The sequence below is a fragment of the Heterodontus francisci genome, chromosome X (assembly GCF_036365525.1).
Source record: "Heterodontus francisci isolate sHetFra1 chromosome X, sHetFra1.hap1, whole genome shotgun sequence".
Lineage (NCBI taxonomy): Eukaryota > Metazoa > Chordata > Chondrichthyes > Heterodontiformes > Heterodontidae > Heterodontus > Heterodontus francisci.
The window spans coordinates 1,211,214-1,231,007 of record NC_090421.1 but is presented as its reverse complement, the minus strand read 5'-3'; the positions used below and the strand labels follow the sequence as shown (position 1 = coordinate 1,231,007).

At 44.0% G+C, this 19,794-nt stretch overlaps 1 protein-coding gene across 1 annotated transcript in view; it reads left to right on the top strand.

Moving 5' to 3' along the window:
* Positions 1–1,344: 1,344 nt before the first annotated feature.
* Positions 1,345–19,794, top strand: part of LOC137358595 (unconventional myosin-Ib-like) — a 69,502-nt gene continuing 51,052 nt past the window's right edge. Inside the window, 7 exon segments of the mRNA XM_068024640.1 lie at positions 1,345–1,561; positions 9,584–9,718; positions 10,914–11,029; positions 13,743–13,837; positions 15,996–16,100; positions 17,291–17,337; positions 17,878–17,941. Of these exon segments, the coding sequence (XP_067880741.1) occupies positions 9,593–9,718; positions 10,914–11,029; positions 13,743–13,837; positions 15,996–16,100; positions 17,291–17,337; positions 17,878–17,941 (553 nt within the window). The 5' untranslated portion in view covers positions 1,345–1,561; positions 9,584–9,592.

Here is a 19,794-nt window from a genome sequence, read left to right as displayed (position 1 = left end):
ACCCGGTCCATTTTGGATCCCCAGGTGAAGCGGAAAATGGCTCGGGTGACCGCCACAGAGCAGGAGTGGGGTATGGGCCAGACCTGCGCCACGTACAGCAACAACGTGAGTGCCTCGCACCTAATGACCAGGTTCTTACCCACAATGGAGAGAAATCGCTGCTCCCACATGCTCAGCTTGTGGTGTACCCTGGCTACTCGCTCCTCCCAGGTTTTGGTGCACGCCCCGGCCCTTCCGAACCATATCCCCAGCACCTTCAGGTAGTCTGACCAGACGGTGAAGGGGACAAAGGATCCCAAAGAACATGGCCTTGCTCTTGCCGTGGTTAACTTTGGCTCCCGAGGCCAGTTCGAACTGGTCGCAGATGCTCATCAGTCTGCGCACGAACAGTGGATCCGAGCAGAAGACGGCGACGTCATCCATGTACAGGGAGGTTTTAACCTGAGTGCCTCCACTGCCTGGGATTGTCACCCCTCTTATACTCGCATCCTTCCTAATAGACTCAGCAAAGGGTTCAATACAGCAAACAAACAAGACCGGGGAGAGAGGACAGCCCTGTCTGACTCCAGATTGGATCGGGAAACTTTCCGATTCCCACCCGTTGATTGAGACTGCGCTACTGATGTTTGTGTAGAGCAGTTTGATCCAATTGCAGATTCCCTCCCCAAACCTAGATTGCTAGGTGTACAGCATAGGAAACATGGCAGCCAATCTGCACACAGCAAGCTCCCATAAACAGTAATGTGATAATGTCCAGATCATCTCCTCTTAGTGATGTTGATTGAGGGATAAATATTGGCCCCAGGACATTGGGGAGAACTCCCCTGCTCTTCAAAATAGTGCCATGGGATATTTTACATCTACCCGAAAGGGCAGAAGGGGTCTCAGTTTCACATCTCATTGAACAGTGTTGTGCTCCTTCAGTACTGCTCAAGACTCAGAGTTGGGGCTTGAACCCACAACCTTCTGACTCAGAGCAATCCACTGAGCCATGGCTGATAGTGCATACCTGTGGATGGTAGATGAAGCTACTGTTCTGAAATAGCCTACCAACACGCACTTTCCGGACACCTTAGGACCAGGTGTTGGAGGGCTGCCAACAACAGAAATGTATCTATTCTACGTTTTTTTTTGACAGAATTTCGTTAACCAGGTTCTCAGATAAGTCAAGAAAATAAATTGAGTCAAGTACTGGAACACTGGCTGCACCTTCGATGCAAAGATTTCAAATTAATTTCTACCTGATCCTTGAAAACGTTGTTACTTTCGTTGCATGATGGTACCGTCAGCATACAAATGCCCTTTGGACGGTATATTTTTAGTTGGAGTTTAAATATTGGATGCTGGAAGAGAGGTGGTGGTGACGACTTTGAAGGTGTGGAAAGAGAGCTGTTAACTGCCGGATCAAGTGAGAGTAGTATTTATCGATAATCAGCAAGAGCAAGAGGATGGCGACGGGATCCTGAGCCAAGCAATCACAGAGAGAACATTTCTGTGCGGTTGTTAACCCGCTCGCCACTTGTCCACTACTCGTCAGACAAAAACACACATTTCATTCAAGGTAAGAAAGGTACAAAGGAAGTAAATTAAGAATACCACCTGGATTAAAATAGCGGGATCCAAAAATAAATATTTTTGCTGATTAAATCAAAATGTTGGTTAACTTTAAAAAAATAAATACGCATTCAGCTCTTTGGGGGGTTTACAGGTCAATTTCACTTCCTTGTTTGAATGTTTTATTTGATTTCATGGACAGGTTGGCGTGATTCCTAATGTAGTGAGTGGGGAAGACAGTCTTTATCCTGATCGGTGTAAATTTTCCTGGAGACTGGGTATCCTGGGCTGAACTTGCTCGATTTGAACAAATAGATTTGCCTTATCAACTCGAAAGAGCTACGCTCCCCTCTCTCTCTCTCTCTCTCACTCACACACATATTTTATATATATATATATATATATATATATATAAAAAACCATTACTCTCAGTAAAAGGATGACTGCAGTTACAAATTCTGAGAGGTCCCGGAATCTTTCAGCACAGGAGCAGGCCATTCTGCCCATCGAGCCTGTGCCAGCTCTTTGAAAGATCTATCCAATTAGTCCCCACTCTCCCCTCCTGCTCTTTCTCCCACATCCCTGCAAATTTTTCCCCCTTCCAGTATTTATCCAATTTCCCCTTTTGAAAGTTACTATTGAATCTGCTTCCACCGCCCTTTCAGGCAGCGCGTTCCAGATCACAACAATGCGCTGTAAAAAAAAATTCTCATCTCCCCCTCTAGCTCTTTTGACTGCAATAAAATTCCCATAATATTGTGTTTTCATATAAAAAAAAATCTCCTGCCATGTTCACATCTCCTCTCCAGAAGACACTGACTGCTGGCGTTTGGCATCATGGGTACTGGTCAGTCTCTGGTACCCTGCCCAGGGGATCATTCTTCATGTGTGAGCATAGCTGGTTATTTAACCATAGGGAGCAGTGTGGCAATACCCGTTCGTACACACCTCTAGCAGGGATCACCAGACAGTAGTCTTGGTTGTCTTTTTCTCCCTTCCTAAAGGTGCTGAGGCTAATTGTGGTGCCCTCATCAGTGCCTGGCTGAGATCAGCTGTACTTTTCCATTAGAAATAAGACTTTGGTTTGAGCACCGCCACCAACCAACACACCAACCAATGGAAAGGTGTTTGGTGCAAAGCTCAGTTGCTGAACAACACAAAAAATAGTTCTGAAAACCCAGCTGGGCATATCAATTGCTATGATGCCCAACTTTAAATCTACTTCAGCTGAAGCTTTTGTGATGAATCTTTAAGAGATTTGTACAATGGCTCAGTGTAAAGATTCTGAATTCAATCCCAGTCTGTACTTTGTTAGCTGATCTTAACCAGGGAAGAGGTGGGGGTGCTACAAGGATGAGATTTTAATTCATTCAAAACCTGTTCATTTGCACAGTTAAAATTGGGCCCCAATGTTGTTGGACGGGTGGGGGAAGTGGATTGAGGAGGGGTCAGCTCCTGATTGTTATCCAGCAACACCTACAGAAAGGTTGTGGATGTTTGATGAGGACAGGACCGAGCCTGTCTGTGATAGCTCCCACATTCAAATATCCTGTTGAGACATGCTGTCTTGGATAATGCACCAGCGGGTTGGCAATGTCCATTCAACCACTCCCCAGCAATGAGATAGCTCCCTTCAGACAGTGGGGAGGGGAGGGGAAAAAAAGAACAAGCTGAAATCAATAAGGTAATGGTCATACCTGTCATGTTCCTGCTTTCAACCTTGTTTCCCCACCTTCTTTCTTTTCTTTCTTTTGGGCCTCCTTATCTCGAGAGACAATGGATACGCGCCTGGAGGTGGTCAGTGGTTTGTGAAGCAGCGCCTGGAGTGGCTATAAAGGCCAATTCTGGAGTGACAGGCTCTTCCACAGGTGCTGCAGAGAAATTTGTTTGTCGGGGCTGTTGCACAGTTGGCTCTCCCCTTGCGCCTCTGTCTTTTTTCCTGCCAACTACTAAGTCTCTTCGACTCGCCACAATTTAGCCCTGTCTTTATGGCTGCCCGCCAGCTCTGGCGAATGCTGGCAACTGACTCCCACGACTTGTGATCAATGTCACACGATTTCATGTCGCGTTTGCAGACGTCTTTATAACGGAGACATGGACGGCCGGTGGGTCTGATACCAGTGGCGAGCTCGCTGTACAATGTGTCTTTGGGGATCCTGCCATCTTCCATGCGGCTCACATGGCCAAGCCATGTTTCCCCACCTAGTAAAGGCTTTTTTGCCCACTTCAACTAGGTGACAATGCTCCTTTTAAATGCGGCTCAATCTGAATTTAGTCAGTCATTGATAGGAGAGCCTGATCAAAGTAACTCACTAGTTCCTTGTAGAACTCAATGGCAAAGTGATAACTTGGCTCAGCTCTAGGCTTGTAGCCATAAAAAAAACACAGGTTCCACCATTTTCTGAAGATACAGTGGACTAGCCTGACCTTCGAGTGAGCTTTGCATCTTTGAAAGCAGAGGTGACAGCGTGATAAAACAGACTGCAAAACATTGTTACCGCCTTGCAGAGCATTATGGCAGAATTCCTATATTTTACAACAACCCCACAACAGACACCAGTATGGAAACGACTTTCAGAGCTGTGTTTGTTTAGTGGCTTTTTATTGAGCAAGCTCTGCAAAATGGTGGCCTCGTTCCACCCAGATTATAACTGGCAAACTTCTGAAATGGCTGCTGTTTCTGATACAAGTGCAGATTTGCTAAGTGAATTAATGACTGTTCCTTTTCCAGCATCCTGAAGATGCCGACTAGCTAATGGACCATTAGTGGGGGGAGGGGCAAAGATTCCATTAGCGAGACAGCAAAGGAGGAAGAAAATGATGAGGGACGGGAGGGGCTGGTATGAGAGCATTGAAACAGGGACAGACAGGAATTTCTAAACGCTATAGCTTTCAATTGGGTATGGTAGTCTAGTGGTTATATTACTAGCAGCCTGAATGAATGATCTGGGAACATGAGTTCAAAGCCCACCATGGTACCTGAGGGAATTTAATTCAGTTTATTAAATAAATCTGGAATAAAAAGTTAGTCTTAGTAATGGTGACTGTGAAACAACAGGATTGTTGTAAAAAAAGGAGGGGAGACCTCTCTGCTGTCTTAACCATTATTTATCACTAAAACAGATTGCTTGGTCATTCTCACAGTGCTGTTTGTGGAAGCTTGCTGTGTGCAAATTGACTGCCCTGTTTCCTACATTACAACAGTGACTACACCTCAAAAGCACTTCATTGGCTGTAAAGCACTTTGAGATGTCCTGAGGTTATGAAAAGCACTATATAAATGCAAGTCTTTCTTTACATACTCCAGTAAGAGAAAGCAAGTAGAAGGCCAAGATATGCCAGCATAGTGTATGCTAGGTTGCAATCTGTCCTGCTAAGTGCAGGTTTGTCAAAGATGTTGGAATGGGTATAAAATGGAAAATGACCATTGGTGGCAGTGACCTAAAGTGTTTACGTAAATGTAAATGAATTCTACCAATGTACAAGTCTAAAGTGCATCCAGATTATCATGTCATATTTATTACTGACAATGACACCATAATGCTGACTCCCAGGGTACACAAAGATGCCAGTACTGGCTGTACCAGGTATTTTCATGGATAACTGCAGACAGTTCCTTGTACATGTACACAAAACTTTAGCAAAGCCACTATCTGTCATTAAGGAGTTAGGATGCTTCTATTAGTATTGATGGAACAAGTAGAATTTCACTACCACTATGCACACATGGTCTGCTTGATAGTCTGTCAGCACTTTCTTAGGGTACTGGTATTTATACCACTCATGAGCTGAGATAAGTACACAATACTCCAAAGATCAATCATCATAAAAATTGCATTATGAACTACAGTACAACAAGCAGAGTGTTAATGCACAACTGACAAATCATTATCTTGCCTCTGCTTAATTTAGGAGCAATTTTGCAAGGTCAGTGTAAAGTTCTGATGATGAAGATAGGAAACTGGCAGCATTGGAACATAAAAAGGGGAGCAGCCCATTCTGCCCCTCTAGCCTGTTCTGCCATTCAATTAGATTATGTCTGATCTATGTTGCTGCAGTTGGCTTTGAGAACTCTCTATTTGAAAATTAGCTCGGGTTCCTGCTCGGATCACTGTCCAGGAGAGTGGGCATTTATAAACAAAAGGTGAAGAAACTGGGAATAGCACATCTAGGCTTTTGTCTCTCGGCTTGGCCGTTGGAAATGACCACGTAGACAAGTTGCTGGATGGTATAGGAACCATACTCCCAACAGGTCTACAGGCCAAGTGCTGGAAAATGGGATTAGAATAGCTAGGTGCTTGATGGCCAGCACAGACACGATGGGCCAAAGAGCCTGTTTCTGTGCTGTATAACTCGATGACTCTATGACTCTCTATTTTAACTCTATCCCCACGCCTTGGTTCTGTAACACTTAATACCCTTACCGAATAATAATCTATTGCCACAATGACTAAATCCGCTGCACTGGGCCATACTGACCTGTAATATCCCAGATTCAATTCCCTTGCTGAGCTGATCTCGTGTGACTTGCTCCAACTGGCCTTAGTCTCCCTGAGCTCGGGTCTAGAAAAGAGAGGAAACCAGCCTTTGTTCCTGTCCTGATCATTATCCAGTGACCTCTTTTTTTTTTTTCTCCCACCCCCACCTAATTGCCCAAAGTGGGACAGTCTGCATGCTCCAGGTGGCGAAAGGATTGGGTTTGGCTGTGAGGCCAGACATAAATGAATAGCCAGGTAAAACTCACTGTCCTACCTCATAACATGAAGAGTGCCCACTTGGGTGAGGTATTGGAACATGTAGAGTGTAGCAGCTGGAAGACACCCAAGAACAAATTGTTAATCTGTCCTCCCAAGCAGGACATGGTGCATGGCAAAAGGGAGGGAGGGGACCTAAATATTGGCCAAAATGTAACACAAATCCAGGAGGAAGGGCATAAACTTTAGGATGTCAAGACCTTGGAGAGGGTGCAGAGGAGATTTACCAGAATGGTACCAGGAATGAGGGGTTACAGTTATTTGGAGAAACTGGTTAGAATGTGGAATGTGGTCCCACAGGAAGTGGTTAAGACAATTAGCATTGCTGCATTTAAGGGGAAGCTGAATAAACACATAAGCAGATTCAATAATAACTTTCAAAAGGGAATTGGATAAATACTTGAAAAGGAAAAAAATTGCAGGACTATGGGGAAAGAGGAGAGTGGGGATTAACTGGATAACTCTACTAAAGAACTGGCACAGGCCCGATGGGTCAAATAGCCTCCTTCTGTGCCTAAGATTCTATGATTCGATATACAAAACTGCTGAAGGTACTGTACCAAGATTGGAAAATGAGTTATAATGTTAACCTAGCGGTTGGTATGAGTGTCCCCTTATTACAGCACCAATGTACCTTTAGTCACATGGTCAGTCTTTGTAATACCAATATTTATAGCCACTTAAATGCTATGGGAGCTTGGCTGTAAGTAGGAACTGCATGTACACCTAATACAACAGCCAGAGGTGAGGGGTGATAGAACATAGACCTACATAAATCTTTCACGATCCATTTATCAGCACTTTATTCTAATTACACCTCTCTGAGTCCCAATAGACACAGTTGTTGGTTACTGAGCCGCTATATTTTTGCAGAGCAAGCTCCTAATGGACTGATCATCACAGCCCTGAGATGGAGCAGCGATATTGATTGGTATTGTAGTACAACCTTGTAATATCGCAGTACTGAATAAGGACAAACTAATATGAAGCAATGAAGAGAACAGCGGAGATTGTTTTGGTACAAAGTCATGTTGAAAGGCTATCATTTTATTAACTTGTTATTTCACCGAATCATGGGGCACCAATATAAAGAAGTTGCCTTTTACTGAGTCTGTATTGGCAGTGGGCTTTAGAGGTGGTTTTTAATCATTGTATTTCTGCTTGTTTGGGAGTTTTTACTCTATTATGGGAGTGGCAGGAGGTAGGTGAATTCATATCGGTTGTAAAGTGTTGACACATGTCACGAGCTCGAATTGCCTTGTGGCTGTCCTTCACCGTGCTCCTGGGCTCTTGAAGGGAGGGACTGAAAACTCTTCTCACGCCCCTCCTGGTGAACCATCCATAGATTGGAACTGACAGGGTCTTCGGATCGGATCACCTGCCCTCTTGGTGACAACATGTATATAGCACCTTTTCACAACCTCCGGATGTCCCAAAGCGTTTTACTTGTGAAGTTTTACAGTGAAGTACTTGTTTAAAGTGTAGTCACTGCTGGAACATAGCAGCCAAATTGCACACAGCAAGCTCCTACAAAGATAATGGCTAGATAATCTGGGAGAAAGGCAAAACCCTAAGGTTTGAGGCAACTTGATTGGTTGTTCGAGCGTGAAATGCTTTGTCACAGGGAGTGGTTGAGGCAGACAATTGCACCTTTTTAAGGGAAAATTGGATAAATATTTAAACTGGAGGAAGTTCCATTGTTATGGAGAGAGTGGGATTAGTTTGGGATTGATGCAGGGCGATGGGGACAGTGGGATTAGTTTTAGATTAGCAAAGAGTTGCCACAGACATGGTCTAAATACTCTCCTCTGTGTTGTGAAATTCTACGAATCTCGCATATGTTGCACACTCTCCAAAGTATTGCTCACTTGGGGAATGAGCAAATGGCCTCCTCATCCTCTGAGAGCTATATTAATGCAGTGATTAATCTGGTTCAAGTAAAATATAAATAAATAGGTTAACAGCAGCCTTAAAGACACGCACATTTATGAGACTGTGCTAACAGGTGTGTTAGAAATCACACAAAGAAGGAACTAAATTGACAACAGTTTAAAATGGCGCAAAGTATGCAGACAGCTGTGGGCTATTGCTAAAGGGGTACAACATTATAATTTTATTACATCTAACTTTTTAAATTAATCTTTAAAAAAGTCTTCAGCTGATTTATACTGCACTTTCACCTGGTACAGTATATAGTTGAATCAGATGGGTCAACAGTCCTTTTAAAGTTTTATTTTCATGGCTCATGATAATTCTTAGCTTGATAAGACTGTCCTTTCTAAGGTACCAGAGGACTTGGTTTAATCCTGTGATTTCTGACAGAGTTCACAACCTCTGTAATGCTATTTTCCAATTGCATCAACTAGAAATCCAGACTCCTCCCTGTAGGGAGGCAGGAATCATAGAATGATACAGCACACAAGGAGGCCATTTGGCCCAATGTGCCTGTGCTGAAGCTGTCTAATTGTCCTACTGCCCAGCTATGTCCCAACAAAATTTTCTCTTTCAAGCATTTATCCAATTCCTTTGTGAAAGTTATTATTGAATCTGATCAAAGGTCGGGTCAGCCCGGCCTATTGGTCAAACGCCCAGCCTCTCAGCCAGGGATATGCATAGCATTAGAAGACCACAACGATGGGTGGAAATACCTTTATTTTCCTTTTGCCAGTGAGCCAGTAAAGATTTCTACCCAGGCTTGAAATGGCATTTTCTAGTGTGTAAGCTAATATTATCGATAATCATCAATAACCACTATTTATAGGTATTCGGCCCAACCTGATCCCTCACAGTGCATTCCATTCCAGCCAAATTTTCCTCCCTGTGGGGAAGGCTTCTCAACCCTTTCCCCATCCCCAAGAATCCAGGTAAGACTGGGAACCCACTCTGTGCACGAGAAATCAGACAAACCTGCAAACTAGTGCACCACTCCATGGTGCTAGAGTTCCCTCCAGTGCACCATCCTTCCAGAGTGTGCTCTTTTGAAAGCTGGCCCGTGTCAGTTAAAAGTGACAGTGCAACATTCATTCACACTAATATCTCTCATTACTTGGCGGCAGTAGTGCAGAGAGTGAAAGTTAATGTAGGTGAACTGAAAGATTATTTCCTGCCACTGCCAGCAACAGAGAGAAATTGGACTTTACAAGGAGGTGGGGCAACCATAAAGGACAAAGACTACATTCACACCTGGAGATAGCTGCCTGTGGTACAAACAATTTCATTATTTTATACACTCCTAAATGGTTTAATTAATTTCATGTTGGTGTCATTTTTTGCAGTAACCAATCATGGATAAGAAGTCATCCTACCTGGACAATGTGGTTGGGGTGGGTGACATGGTGCTGTTAGACCCCCTCACCAATGAGTCTTTACTTTCAAACCTTAAGGAGCGGTTCAGTAACGGTGAGATTTATGTAAGTACATTGAGGAGAGCCACCCTGGTGGTGATTGTAACTGTCATTTGAGAACAGGGTGTCTAATAAATGTACTGCCCTATTTAGACTGGACCTTTAAATTCTGGTCAGGGAGGGAGCCATGGGTAGGTCTTCTGCAGCCTCCCCCTCCGTCCTCCCATCGCTATGCCAGTATCAAGGGGATGTGTCAGAAGAGAGTTCCTGGCTTGCCCCAGGAAATTCCTCCCTTTATGGCCTTCAGTGGAACTCACACCAGTGGCAATCCAGCACGAATCCCTTTGAGGCCTTCTGCAGCCCCCCTCCCCCAATTCTTTACTAGAGTAAGGCAATTAATCATGGAGGGGACCCATTATGCCTCTAGGACATTGAGTGGCTTCAATGGAAGCTAATAATTCGTTTTTTTATCCCTTGACCCACTTGGGCCTCAGAGACTGCAGGTAGTGACAAGGCAATTTCTTCTTAGAAGAACAGATTACATATGGCTGGGACAGCTGTTACTGATACACCCGGGCAGCTGTGGCCCACCTCTGCTATGGAAGTGACTCTGTATCCCCTCCCAGATCTCGGACAGGGTCTCTGGCCTTGGACAAAAGGCTAGGCAGAGGCTCTACTCCACAACACTTTCGGACAGCAGAACGGGAATTTCCAGCCTTTCTGTCTAGACTCTCTCACAAATAAGGAATCGCAACTGGGAAACTGACCAGAGGGCAATCAGTGCCCAGGAACTGTATCCTGGCAGAAATCAGTGCTTTCAGGAGCAGAGAGGCGAAGGGGGAGAGGATGGAGAAATAGTGTATAGTTTGTAATAATGTGTGGCTGGGAATTCCCTTGGGGATTCTCCCAATCAGGCACATTGACTTTGACGGGAGAATCCCCGGATATTTATGTAAGCAGGGTTCTGCCAACTGTCCACTGACATTACAGTGACCAATTGGGAGATACCCTGAGGTAATTCCTGGCAATACTGCATATGTTATGTTGCAGAGCATGGTATGTATGTTTGACAGTGTACTGTATGTACACATTACATAATGTATAATGGGTGATGGTGTGCAGATTGGTAACAGTGCTTTCAGACCTGGGACTGCATTGTCCACGTACTATGCTGGTCAGGGGTCACAAAAATTAGCAGAAAAATCCAGAATACTATCAATAAGGTGCTGATGGATTCCTGGCATTTAATTTATTCTCTCAGACCTACATCGGGAGTGTGGTTATTTCAATCAACCCTTATAAGACGCTTCCTATCTACAGCCAGGAGAAGATCAACGAGTACCGCAACTGTAACCTGTACGAATTGAGTCCTCACATGTAAGTACTGCAGTCAACAGAGGCACAGCTAATTCTGCAATACAGGTAATTGCCCATGCAAGAAGCCTAAGGAACAAGAGTGACATTTGAGCTGCAGCCAGTGCAGAGAAGAGCCATGAGGTTAATCCCCAAGGTCAAGGGATCTGAGTTATAAGGATAGACTGGAGAAACCTGGGCATTTCAGCCTGGAAATGAGGTGTCTGAAAATATTATTGACGTATATAAGATTGTTAAATGCATAGAAAACATTTACCCAGAATATTCAAATTAAACTGAAAGTAGAACAAGGAGACACAGGTTCAAACTAGTAAATGGTAAATTTTAGAATGAATATCAGGAAATTCTTCTTCACACACAAATATCGATATGTGGAATAAACTCCAAGATAGTGTTGTGTAGAAAACAATCATGGAATCATTCAGAACAATTGGATGCAACATTGTATTAGGATCTCTCTGGATGGATAAACAAAGATGGGCTGAATATCCTTCCTCATCTGTGATTATCTTGTGAAATCATTACAGTCCTGAGTTCCATGTTCACCTTTAACAGGTCCACTGCTTTATGGTGACTGAATAGGTGAAATTCAGTTTCTATTACCTGGATTCTGGGATCTTTCCTAGTGTTTTGGTATTGCACAATTCTGCCCATTTTCCAAGGCAGGTCCAAACCAGCTGCCTTTGGTATTACCAAATGTGCACAGCTAGACAACTTGTGCACACATGAGGAAGAATTGTTGGGAATATGAGAGGTTTTGTGCCATAGCTTTCCGGTAGAAATTGAAAGGGAAGCTTTCTTTTTCGTTTTTAACTCATTAAGCATATCCAGTGATAAGGTTAATAGATTGTAGATAACCCTTTGAAACTATCTACAAGTTTAGTTTAGTTTAGTTTAGAGATACAGCACTGAAACAGGCCCTTCGGCCCACCGAGTCTGTGCCGACCATCAACCACCCATTTATACTAATCCTACACTAATTTCATATTCCTACCACATCCCCACCTGTCCCTATATTTCCCTACCACCTACTTATACTAGGGGCAATTGCTAATGACCAATTTACCTATCAACCTGCAAGTCTTTGGCATGTGGGAGGAAACCGGAGCACCCGGAGGAAACCCACGCAGACACAGGGAGAACTTGCAAACTCCACACAGGCAGTACCCAGAATTGAACCCGGGTCGCTGGAGCTGTGAGGCTGCGGTGCTAACCACTGCGCCACTATGTAACGACTCGGGCAAACAGCAGTTCAAGGTACAGAGTTGGCCAAGAGTTTGTTTTTTTTCCTTTTTATTTTCTCCCCTGCTGTGGCCGTAGATGCCCTGCTGAGGTGTAATTTCACAGGTGACGGTGGCTCTCTCATATCTTGCCCCAGTGGCCATTCTTCATGTGTGAGCTTAGAGTAAACATCAGCAGGCTATTGGACTGTGGAGAACATCACAGCTGGGCCCAATCCTATCCTCATCCAATGCCCACACATATGCAACAGGGGTCACTGGTCAGGAGCAGAAACCATTACTTTTTTTTCCCACCCTCCCTTTTCTGCTCTAGAGGGGACAAGGCAACTTATATTGCCTCCATTTAGAACAGTTAACTCAGCGCAGACCAGGAAATTAACCTGGGACCTTGCTGGTCTGTGTGGCTCTGTATCACACGGGGTGATGCATTTCTCCACTGGGCTGTCTCTTTACAATCTTATACCATTAATTACTACCGATGTGCAATATACAATGACATCCCACATGAACATGCTGGAGAATGGAGCACTGGGACATCAGTTTGTGCCCATTGCAACTGCCCAAACTTGACTTGGCTACTGGAGCAGGACTTGGCCTGAAGTCACTTTTCAGAGCATGATTGTTGCTTAAAGCGAATGTACAACAAATGAAACCAAACACAGTCCCACATCATTAGTGTTTTGTGTGTGCTGTTTCATTTGATGAGAAGAGGCCAAGAGAACAGACATGGAGAAAATCCAGTGAGCCCCGTTGGAATGTTTGTTTGTGAGGACAGGTTCAGACTCTCTTGTGTTGGCCAATGGTTAAGTACCCTGTCAATATTCACCCCCTGTGAAAAATGGGCAGTTGGGCAAAGTACCAGAGGGCAGTCAGTGCCCTTGGAATGAGTCAGCATCTTCAGGAGAGGAGGGGAAATGAAATGTGGAAATTTGTCAAAAAAATGACTTTATTCGATTTATAATCGCCGGATCTTTTTGTAAGTCCAATATTCTATCTAGCTTGGCAGCTGTTGCCCTACATGTGATGGTATGGTTAACATTTGGTGAATGGTTACACCCTGATCCTGTTCCTGATCCTCTGTAGGGAACAATTCATTCAGTTGTAATCAGATTTGCTGTTAGCAGCAGTGTGCATTAACCTGTTAATTTCTTTTCTGTACAATGTTCTAGGTCTCACTGGATTTTATATTTTTTCCTATAAAGTCCTAGCACCACTTTCCCCACAAACCCCTACCCACTGGGGTCTCAATTTTACCTGGACTGAGGCACAAGGAGAAAACTGGGGAAAAATAAAAAAAACTACAGCACAAGGGTCACGATCTGCTAATAATTCTTTTTAAGTTGTTGGTTTTTATGTGGGTTCCTTGAAGTGATATGCTCTTTGAGGAGGAAATATCAAGCCATAGGTTACCGTGGGGACAGGAAGCAGAAATATATTGAACAAAAAAGTTCTAATTATCTTACTTCTTCCTACAGCTATGCCATTGCAGATGAGGCCTACAGATCACTACGAGACCGAGATAAGGACCAATGTGTTCTCATCACTGGGGAGAGTGGATCTGGAAAGACAGGTATAGTATCCTGGGACACAGCCAACAAGACTGGCCTCTGTCCAACTGGTAAAAGCCACAGTCTGCTTAATTTATTGCAGGGTATAATGCAACAGCTTACATTTATATAGCGCCTTTAATGTAATAACTTCCCAAGGCACTATACAGAAGTGTTATCAAACAAAATTTGCCACTGAGTCACAGTGTTATTAGGACAGGTGACCAAAACCTAGGTTGAAGAAGTAGATTTTAAGGAACCTTTAAGGTAGGTTTCGTGAGGGAATTCCAGAGCTTAGGGCCCAGGCAGCTGAAGGCACGGCCGCCAATGGTAGAGCGATGAAAATTGGGGACGCGCAAGAGGCCAGAATTGGAGGAGCACAGAGATCTCAGAGGGTTGTAGGGCTGGAGGAGGTTACAGAGATAGGGGGAAGCCAAGACCATGGAGAGATTTGAACATGAGGATGAGAATTTTTAAATTGAGGCGTTTGCCGGACCACAAGCCAATGTAGGTCAGTGAAGACAAGGGAGTGATGAGTGAACAGGACTTGGTGCGAGTGAGGACACAGGCAGCAAGAGTTTTGGATGACCTCAAGTTTACAAAGTTGCAGAATATGGGCAGAACATAAGCTCTAATAGGGACACAGTGGACTTCCAATCGATAGGGTCAGGATTTGCCAGGCCAGACATGTTTGCCCACACTTCACTGGCTGTACAAGCAGGTCATTAGGTCTGAGCCACTCTCTGCACCCACAATTCCACTTTGCTGGCAGTTTACAGGGAGACTGGCGACATCATCTGAAATTCAGTTGTGGAGAGTGACCCTCTTAGAGCTCTGTCCCTAGACCTGCCTGTGATATAAAAGGATGTGAAATTATGTAATGTGTGGGTGTGACTGAAACCCTGCATTTGAAATGTAGAGAGAGACCAGTTACCTTGTTGCTAGGTGATTATCAGCAATGCATCTGCTGAATTGCCATACAAAGGTTATTCAACCAGGAGTCTTGTTTAATGCAAAGCTGTGAAGGTCACTTGCAAAGGTTGGATGTTTTGTGCAATTAGAAACCAGGAAAACTGATGTGACTTTTTCATTCTAGGAGTATTTAATACTGTGCTGTATACAGCTAATGAACAGGTAAAACCTGTGACTCAGTTTATAATGTAAACTTTATATAGACAGCCAGGACAATTTTGACAAGCTACAGGAAATTTGGTGCAAATCTGGTATTAAAAGCTCTGTTAGTTGTGGCAAGTGCAGTGCTGGTTTTACACTGTTGTAACAGGGCTACAGAATTGGTGTAACGTTAAGAAGAAAAACTTTGAATACTGGAATTCTGAAATAACACCAGAGTTCTGGAAATGGATAGCATACCAGTTAGTATCTGGAAGAGAAATGACCAGTTAATGTTTTGTGAACTCTGAGGGGTCTGACCTGAAGTGTTAACCTGTCTTCTTTCAGATTCTAACTTGACCTATTGTGCAATTCCAGCATTTTCTGTTCTTATTTAAGCATCAGTGTAAATCCCACAGTGTCCAACTGCTCACATGAGGTGTATGTGTGTACTAATGCACTGCCCTGCTGCCGGGTGGCCAGGGGGTTTAGGATGTCTGTTCTTGTTTCTTTTGGACGGGTTGTTAAATTGAGGCCCCAAATGCCCCCTCAGGATCCCACAGCACTATTGGAAGAAGAGCAGGAGATTTCTCCCCAGTGTCCTTGCCAATCTGTATCCCTCAAACCAACACCACTAAAACCAAGTCAGTTCATGTTGTGCTGGACTTTTATTAGAATGTTACCCACAGCAGAAGCTCTAATGTTGTTGTTGGCAGTACAATGGCAGCATTTTTTTTCTAGTGGCAGCCTGGCCGAACAGTTTCTGCATTGCTTCTCCAAACTGGGAATCTCCCAGAAAGAGGAAAACTCCTTTTCCTTGCCTCCTGTGCTATGGAATCCACCACAGTTTAAATAGATTAATACCAGGAGCCCAGGTAAACCCCTTTCAGGTAGCGACAGCTTTGCAATGTGAAGGGTGCAATAGGAAAACCAAAGTTGTCCCCTCTTTCACACCCACCACTGAAGAAGGTAGTGTGGTGGCAAGTGAAGAATTACAAGTCTGAAAAGGTAGAAGGAAATGCTAAGGTAAGATGTGTGAATTACAGTGTCTGCTTTTTTTCTTCCTCTCAGAGGCCAGTAAACTTGTGATGTCCTATATTGCTGCAGTTTGTGGCAAAGGAGAAGAGGTCAATCAGGTCAAAGAGCAGCTTTTGCAGTCAAATCCTGTCCTGGAAGGTAAGGTGTATCCAGTTGTACCTGTCCTTCATTTAATGTTTTCTTTCAACGTTCTTCCCTGAAGACACTGACTCTCGCTGAGGTATGGGTTCCATGGATTCTGGCTGCTCTCCAGTACCTCATCCACATCCCATTCTTCATTTGTAAGCTTTGACATTGAGTGTTGGCAGACTATTCCACCACAGAGGGCTTGATTACCACGTCCGATCCTGTCTTTGCCAGACACCCATACACAGCAGGAGTCGCTGGATAGCCAGTGGGATCAAGGATCCTGGTTGATTTTATTTCCCCTCCCCCCCCCACCCCCAACCTTTTTCCCTAACCCAGGGACATGAAGGTAATTCGAGCACCTCCACTGCTGCTCTGGAAGGCATCAGATATAGAGCGAAGGTGAAGCTTGGGTCCTACCCAGTCTGAAAGGCCACTGTAAAAATAAGTCAGTGCAGTTACCCATTAAGGCACTGCAGGAAGCTCTATCCTTTTTCAAAGGGACTCTAAGTTCCAGAGGAATCTAGAAACTCCACAAGCTTAAATCAGGTCCAGTCAAAATGGTGATAGACTTGGGGGTGAAATTGGACATAAGCACAGACAAGTACATGTTCTCTTTTTTATTTAAAAAAAAAATTTATTTGTGTAGGTTTCCTTTTGTCTTCCTGACTTAATAACTGTAGCCAGGAAAGGAAGCACACAAGCTGCCACCATTGCCCCTTGAGGTTGGGAGCCAGGAGGTGCCAGAGGCTGCCCAGATGTTGTTCCCTCACAGGCAGTATCTGCTCAGCACCTCCTCTCTTGATGCAGCCCAGAATGTAGTGGAGTGAGACTTGAGCCTGTGCCCATTCTGCCCTAGGACTGTCCCATTATTAAAATAAACCCATTACTTTTATTCTGCCCTCCTTGGTCTGCTTTTACCAGCACCACATCAACTGTAGCTGATGGACAGAGTGGATTGATGACAGCTTTGTTCCCACACCTCCACCAGTGCTGCTCTTTGGCATGTTCTTTATCATGTCAAGTTAGCGACCTGGGCATCAGCCCCCGATCAGTAACTCCTCACGGAAGCACAGCTGAGATTAGGGATCCAGTGCAGTGCAGAATCAACTCCACAATTCACTTTGTGTCTGTGTTTGTATTAATGCTGAATTTCCCATGGAACCACTCCTGATTATGTTTTACACTTTTTTTTAAAACAGCATTCGGGAATGCCAAGACTCTACGGAATGACAACTCCTCCAGATTTGTATGTATTACTGTGGGCCATTGACTGATTTGTGTAGGTGAGGGAGAGGGGCAGGTGACTGGCTGGGAATGGATTTTGGGTTTAAAGAAAATTTAAACAAAAAACTCTCATTGCACAGAACACCTGGGAATCACATATTTTGTTATCCATATTATATGATTTGTGGCCTGTTAGAACCTAGCCCATGGTAGCACAGAGCAGCAGGATGGAACTTCCTGGCTAGATCCCTTTGCACTGCAGCATTCACTATCTGAGCCATGTCACTGTGAGAAGGTGGTAAATGGAGACTAGAGTTGTTTTCCACAGGAAGAGAAAAGTGGGTGGGAGACTGTGAGGAAAGTCACTCTGGGCTGCTTGCACCACTCTCCCAGAAGTACTGGAGGAAGGGGCAGGGAGAGGGAAGAGACTTGAATGAAGTAGGAACTCTAATTATTTACAATGGGGTGGGACTGCTTTGGAATTTTTATGGATATCAATAAAGCTAACATTTTCCTGCATTTGTATTTCTCATAAATTGAGTGTCTGTGTTTCTCTGTTCAGGGAAAATACATGGATATTGAATTTGATTTCAAGGGTGATCCGCTGGGCGGTGTCATCAGTAACTGTAAGTATTTCTTGATAATGCTAAAGGTAACCAGAGGCAGAGTTGCCCCATTCCTCAGTACTCCTGGATTTAGCCTTCTGATATTAAACGGTCAAGTGGGCAGGCAGTCCTTCAACCTCCACTTGTGATCCTTTGGTCTGAGCTGCTGGAAGCCATGAGGTGCAGCTTAGGTGACGTGCCTTATCTGATTCCCCTCCTTCCTAATAAGGTGTCTTCCCACTCATCATGGCTCAGGCTAAGTACTAAGCAGAGCAGAGATTGGGCTTGGGTTTTCTTACTCCATGACACTAAACATTAATACTTTGAGACCTCAACTCCAATGTGTCATCTTGTCAGAGACCTATACATAAAGACAGTTTTCAACCACATGCCAAAAACAGGGGATATGGAGCATTGAGGAAATGTAGAGTGGACAGGAAAGGAGCTGGTTCAGCCAAAATATCAGACACCTGCAAGGTTAAGGACGTAGATCCTCTGAGATGTGGAAAGTTTTCAAATGAACCCCAGTTTCTCACTATCTCTCCATTTTCTCCCAGTCTTCCTCAGACTCAACTTAATGAGTCTAGTACCTGTTCCCTTGCTCATCACTTGACTGAGCTCCTTAGCACTCAACTGATTCTGCTTGGGTAGTTCCCTCAACACCTCCCAAATTGCTGTCATTCGCTCCCCTCTCCTTTAAAACCCCACCCTTGACCACTGCATACTTGCCAAATCCATCTTATTTCTACTTTGCCTTCTTCTCCAAGCTCACCCAGCTCTACACCCATCTCTCCCACCACTTCCAGTTTGAAATGCTTCAGTTTGGATTCTGTCCTGCCAACAACACTGAAATCACTTGTCAGTCACCAATATCCTGTGTGACTGTAACCTTAGCATAGTATCCCTCCTTGCCCTCTCTGTAGTCCATCTCCTCGTACCACCCTTTCATGGTTCTATTCTTACCTATCCCTACATAGCCAGCACATCAGGTGCAATAATTTGTCCTCCCAACCATGCACAGTCATCTCCAGTGTACGCTGAAATGTTGCATCTCTGTGACGTTATCCATAAGCATGTGCATGTACTTTGATGGCACCCAGCTTTACCTCTCCACTATCAGACATTATCACTATCAGACACCATCAGACATGGCTCGATGGTGCTGTGTTGTCTGACTGCCTGTCAGGTAGTGAAATCCAAAACCACAACTTTAACTCAGGATTTGTAATCAATGGCTTAAATTATGTCAAAAGTTTAAAAATTGAAGTTTTTATTTTTAATTTTTTTTCCACGATGGTACATTTTCTGCTTACTCTGTCACCATAATGAGTTGTGGTGCACCCTGAGGTTCCACAGGAGCATGGTAATTGTAGTTTACACCATGATGCATCTCTCACACAAAATTAACCCACAGCATCTAGAAATCTAACCATCCAAGACGCAGGTAAACTCAACACTTGCAGACAGAAGGGCAGGTCTACATGTGGAAAACATCTTGCAGATATTTCTAACATGAAATAACGACATCGCTAGTTTTTATTGGAATTCTCTAAATATTTTTGTGTTTTCTGTCAATGTTGGTCAGGTGATCACTTGGCCATTCTGGCTTATTCCTGCCCTAACTCCAGGAGGAGACCAGCAAAAGGGCCACAAACTCTGCCAAGATCCAGACTTTTTAAAAATTTGTTCATGGGATGTGGGTGTTGCTGGCAAGGCCAGTATTTATTGCCCAGCCTCACAGTTTGAGAACCCTAAATGATGCTAATAAGGGCTAGAACTGAGGATGAACTTAAAATATGCTTAATGATTCTCCAGACTATTTAGAGGAAGTAGAGGTCCCTAATAACACAAACACTCCATGATTGGAGATGATC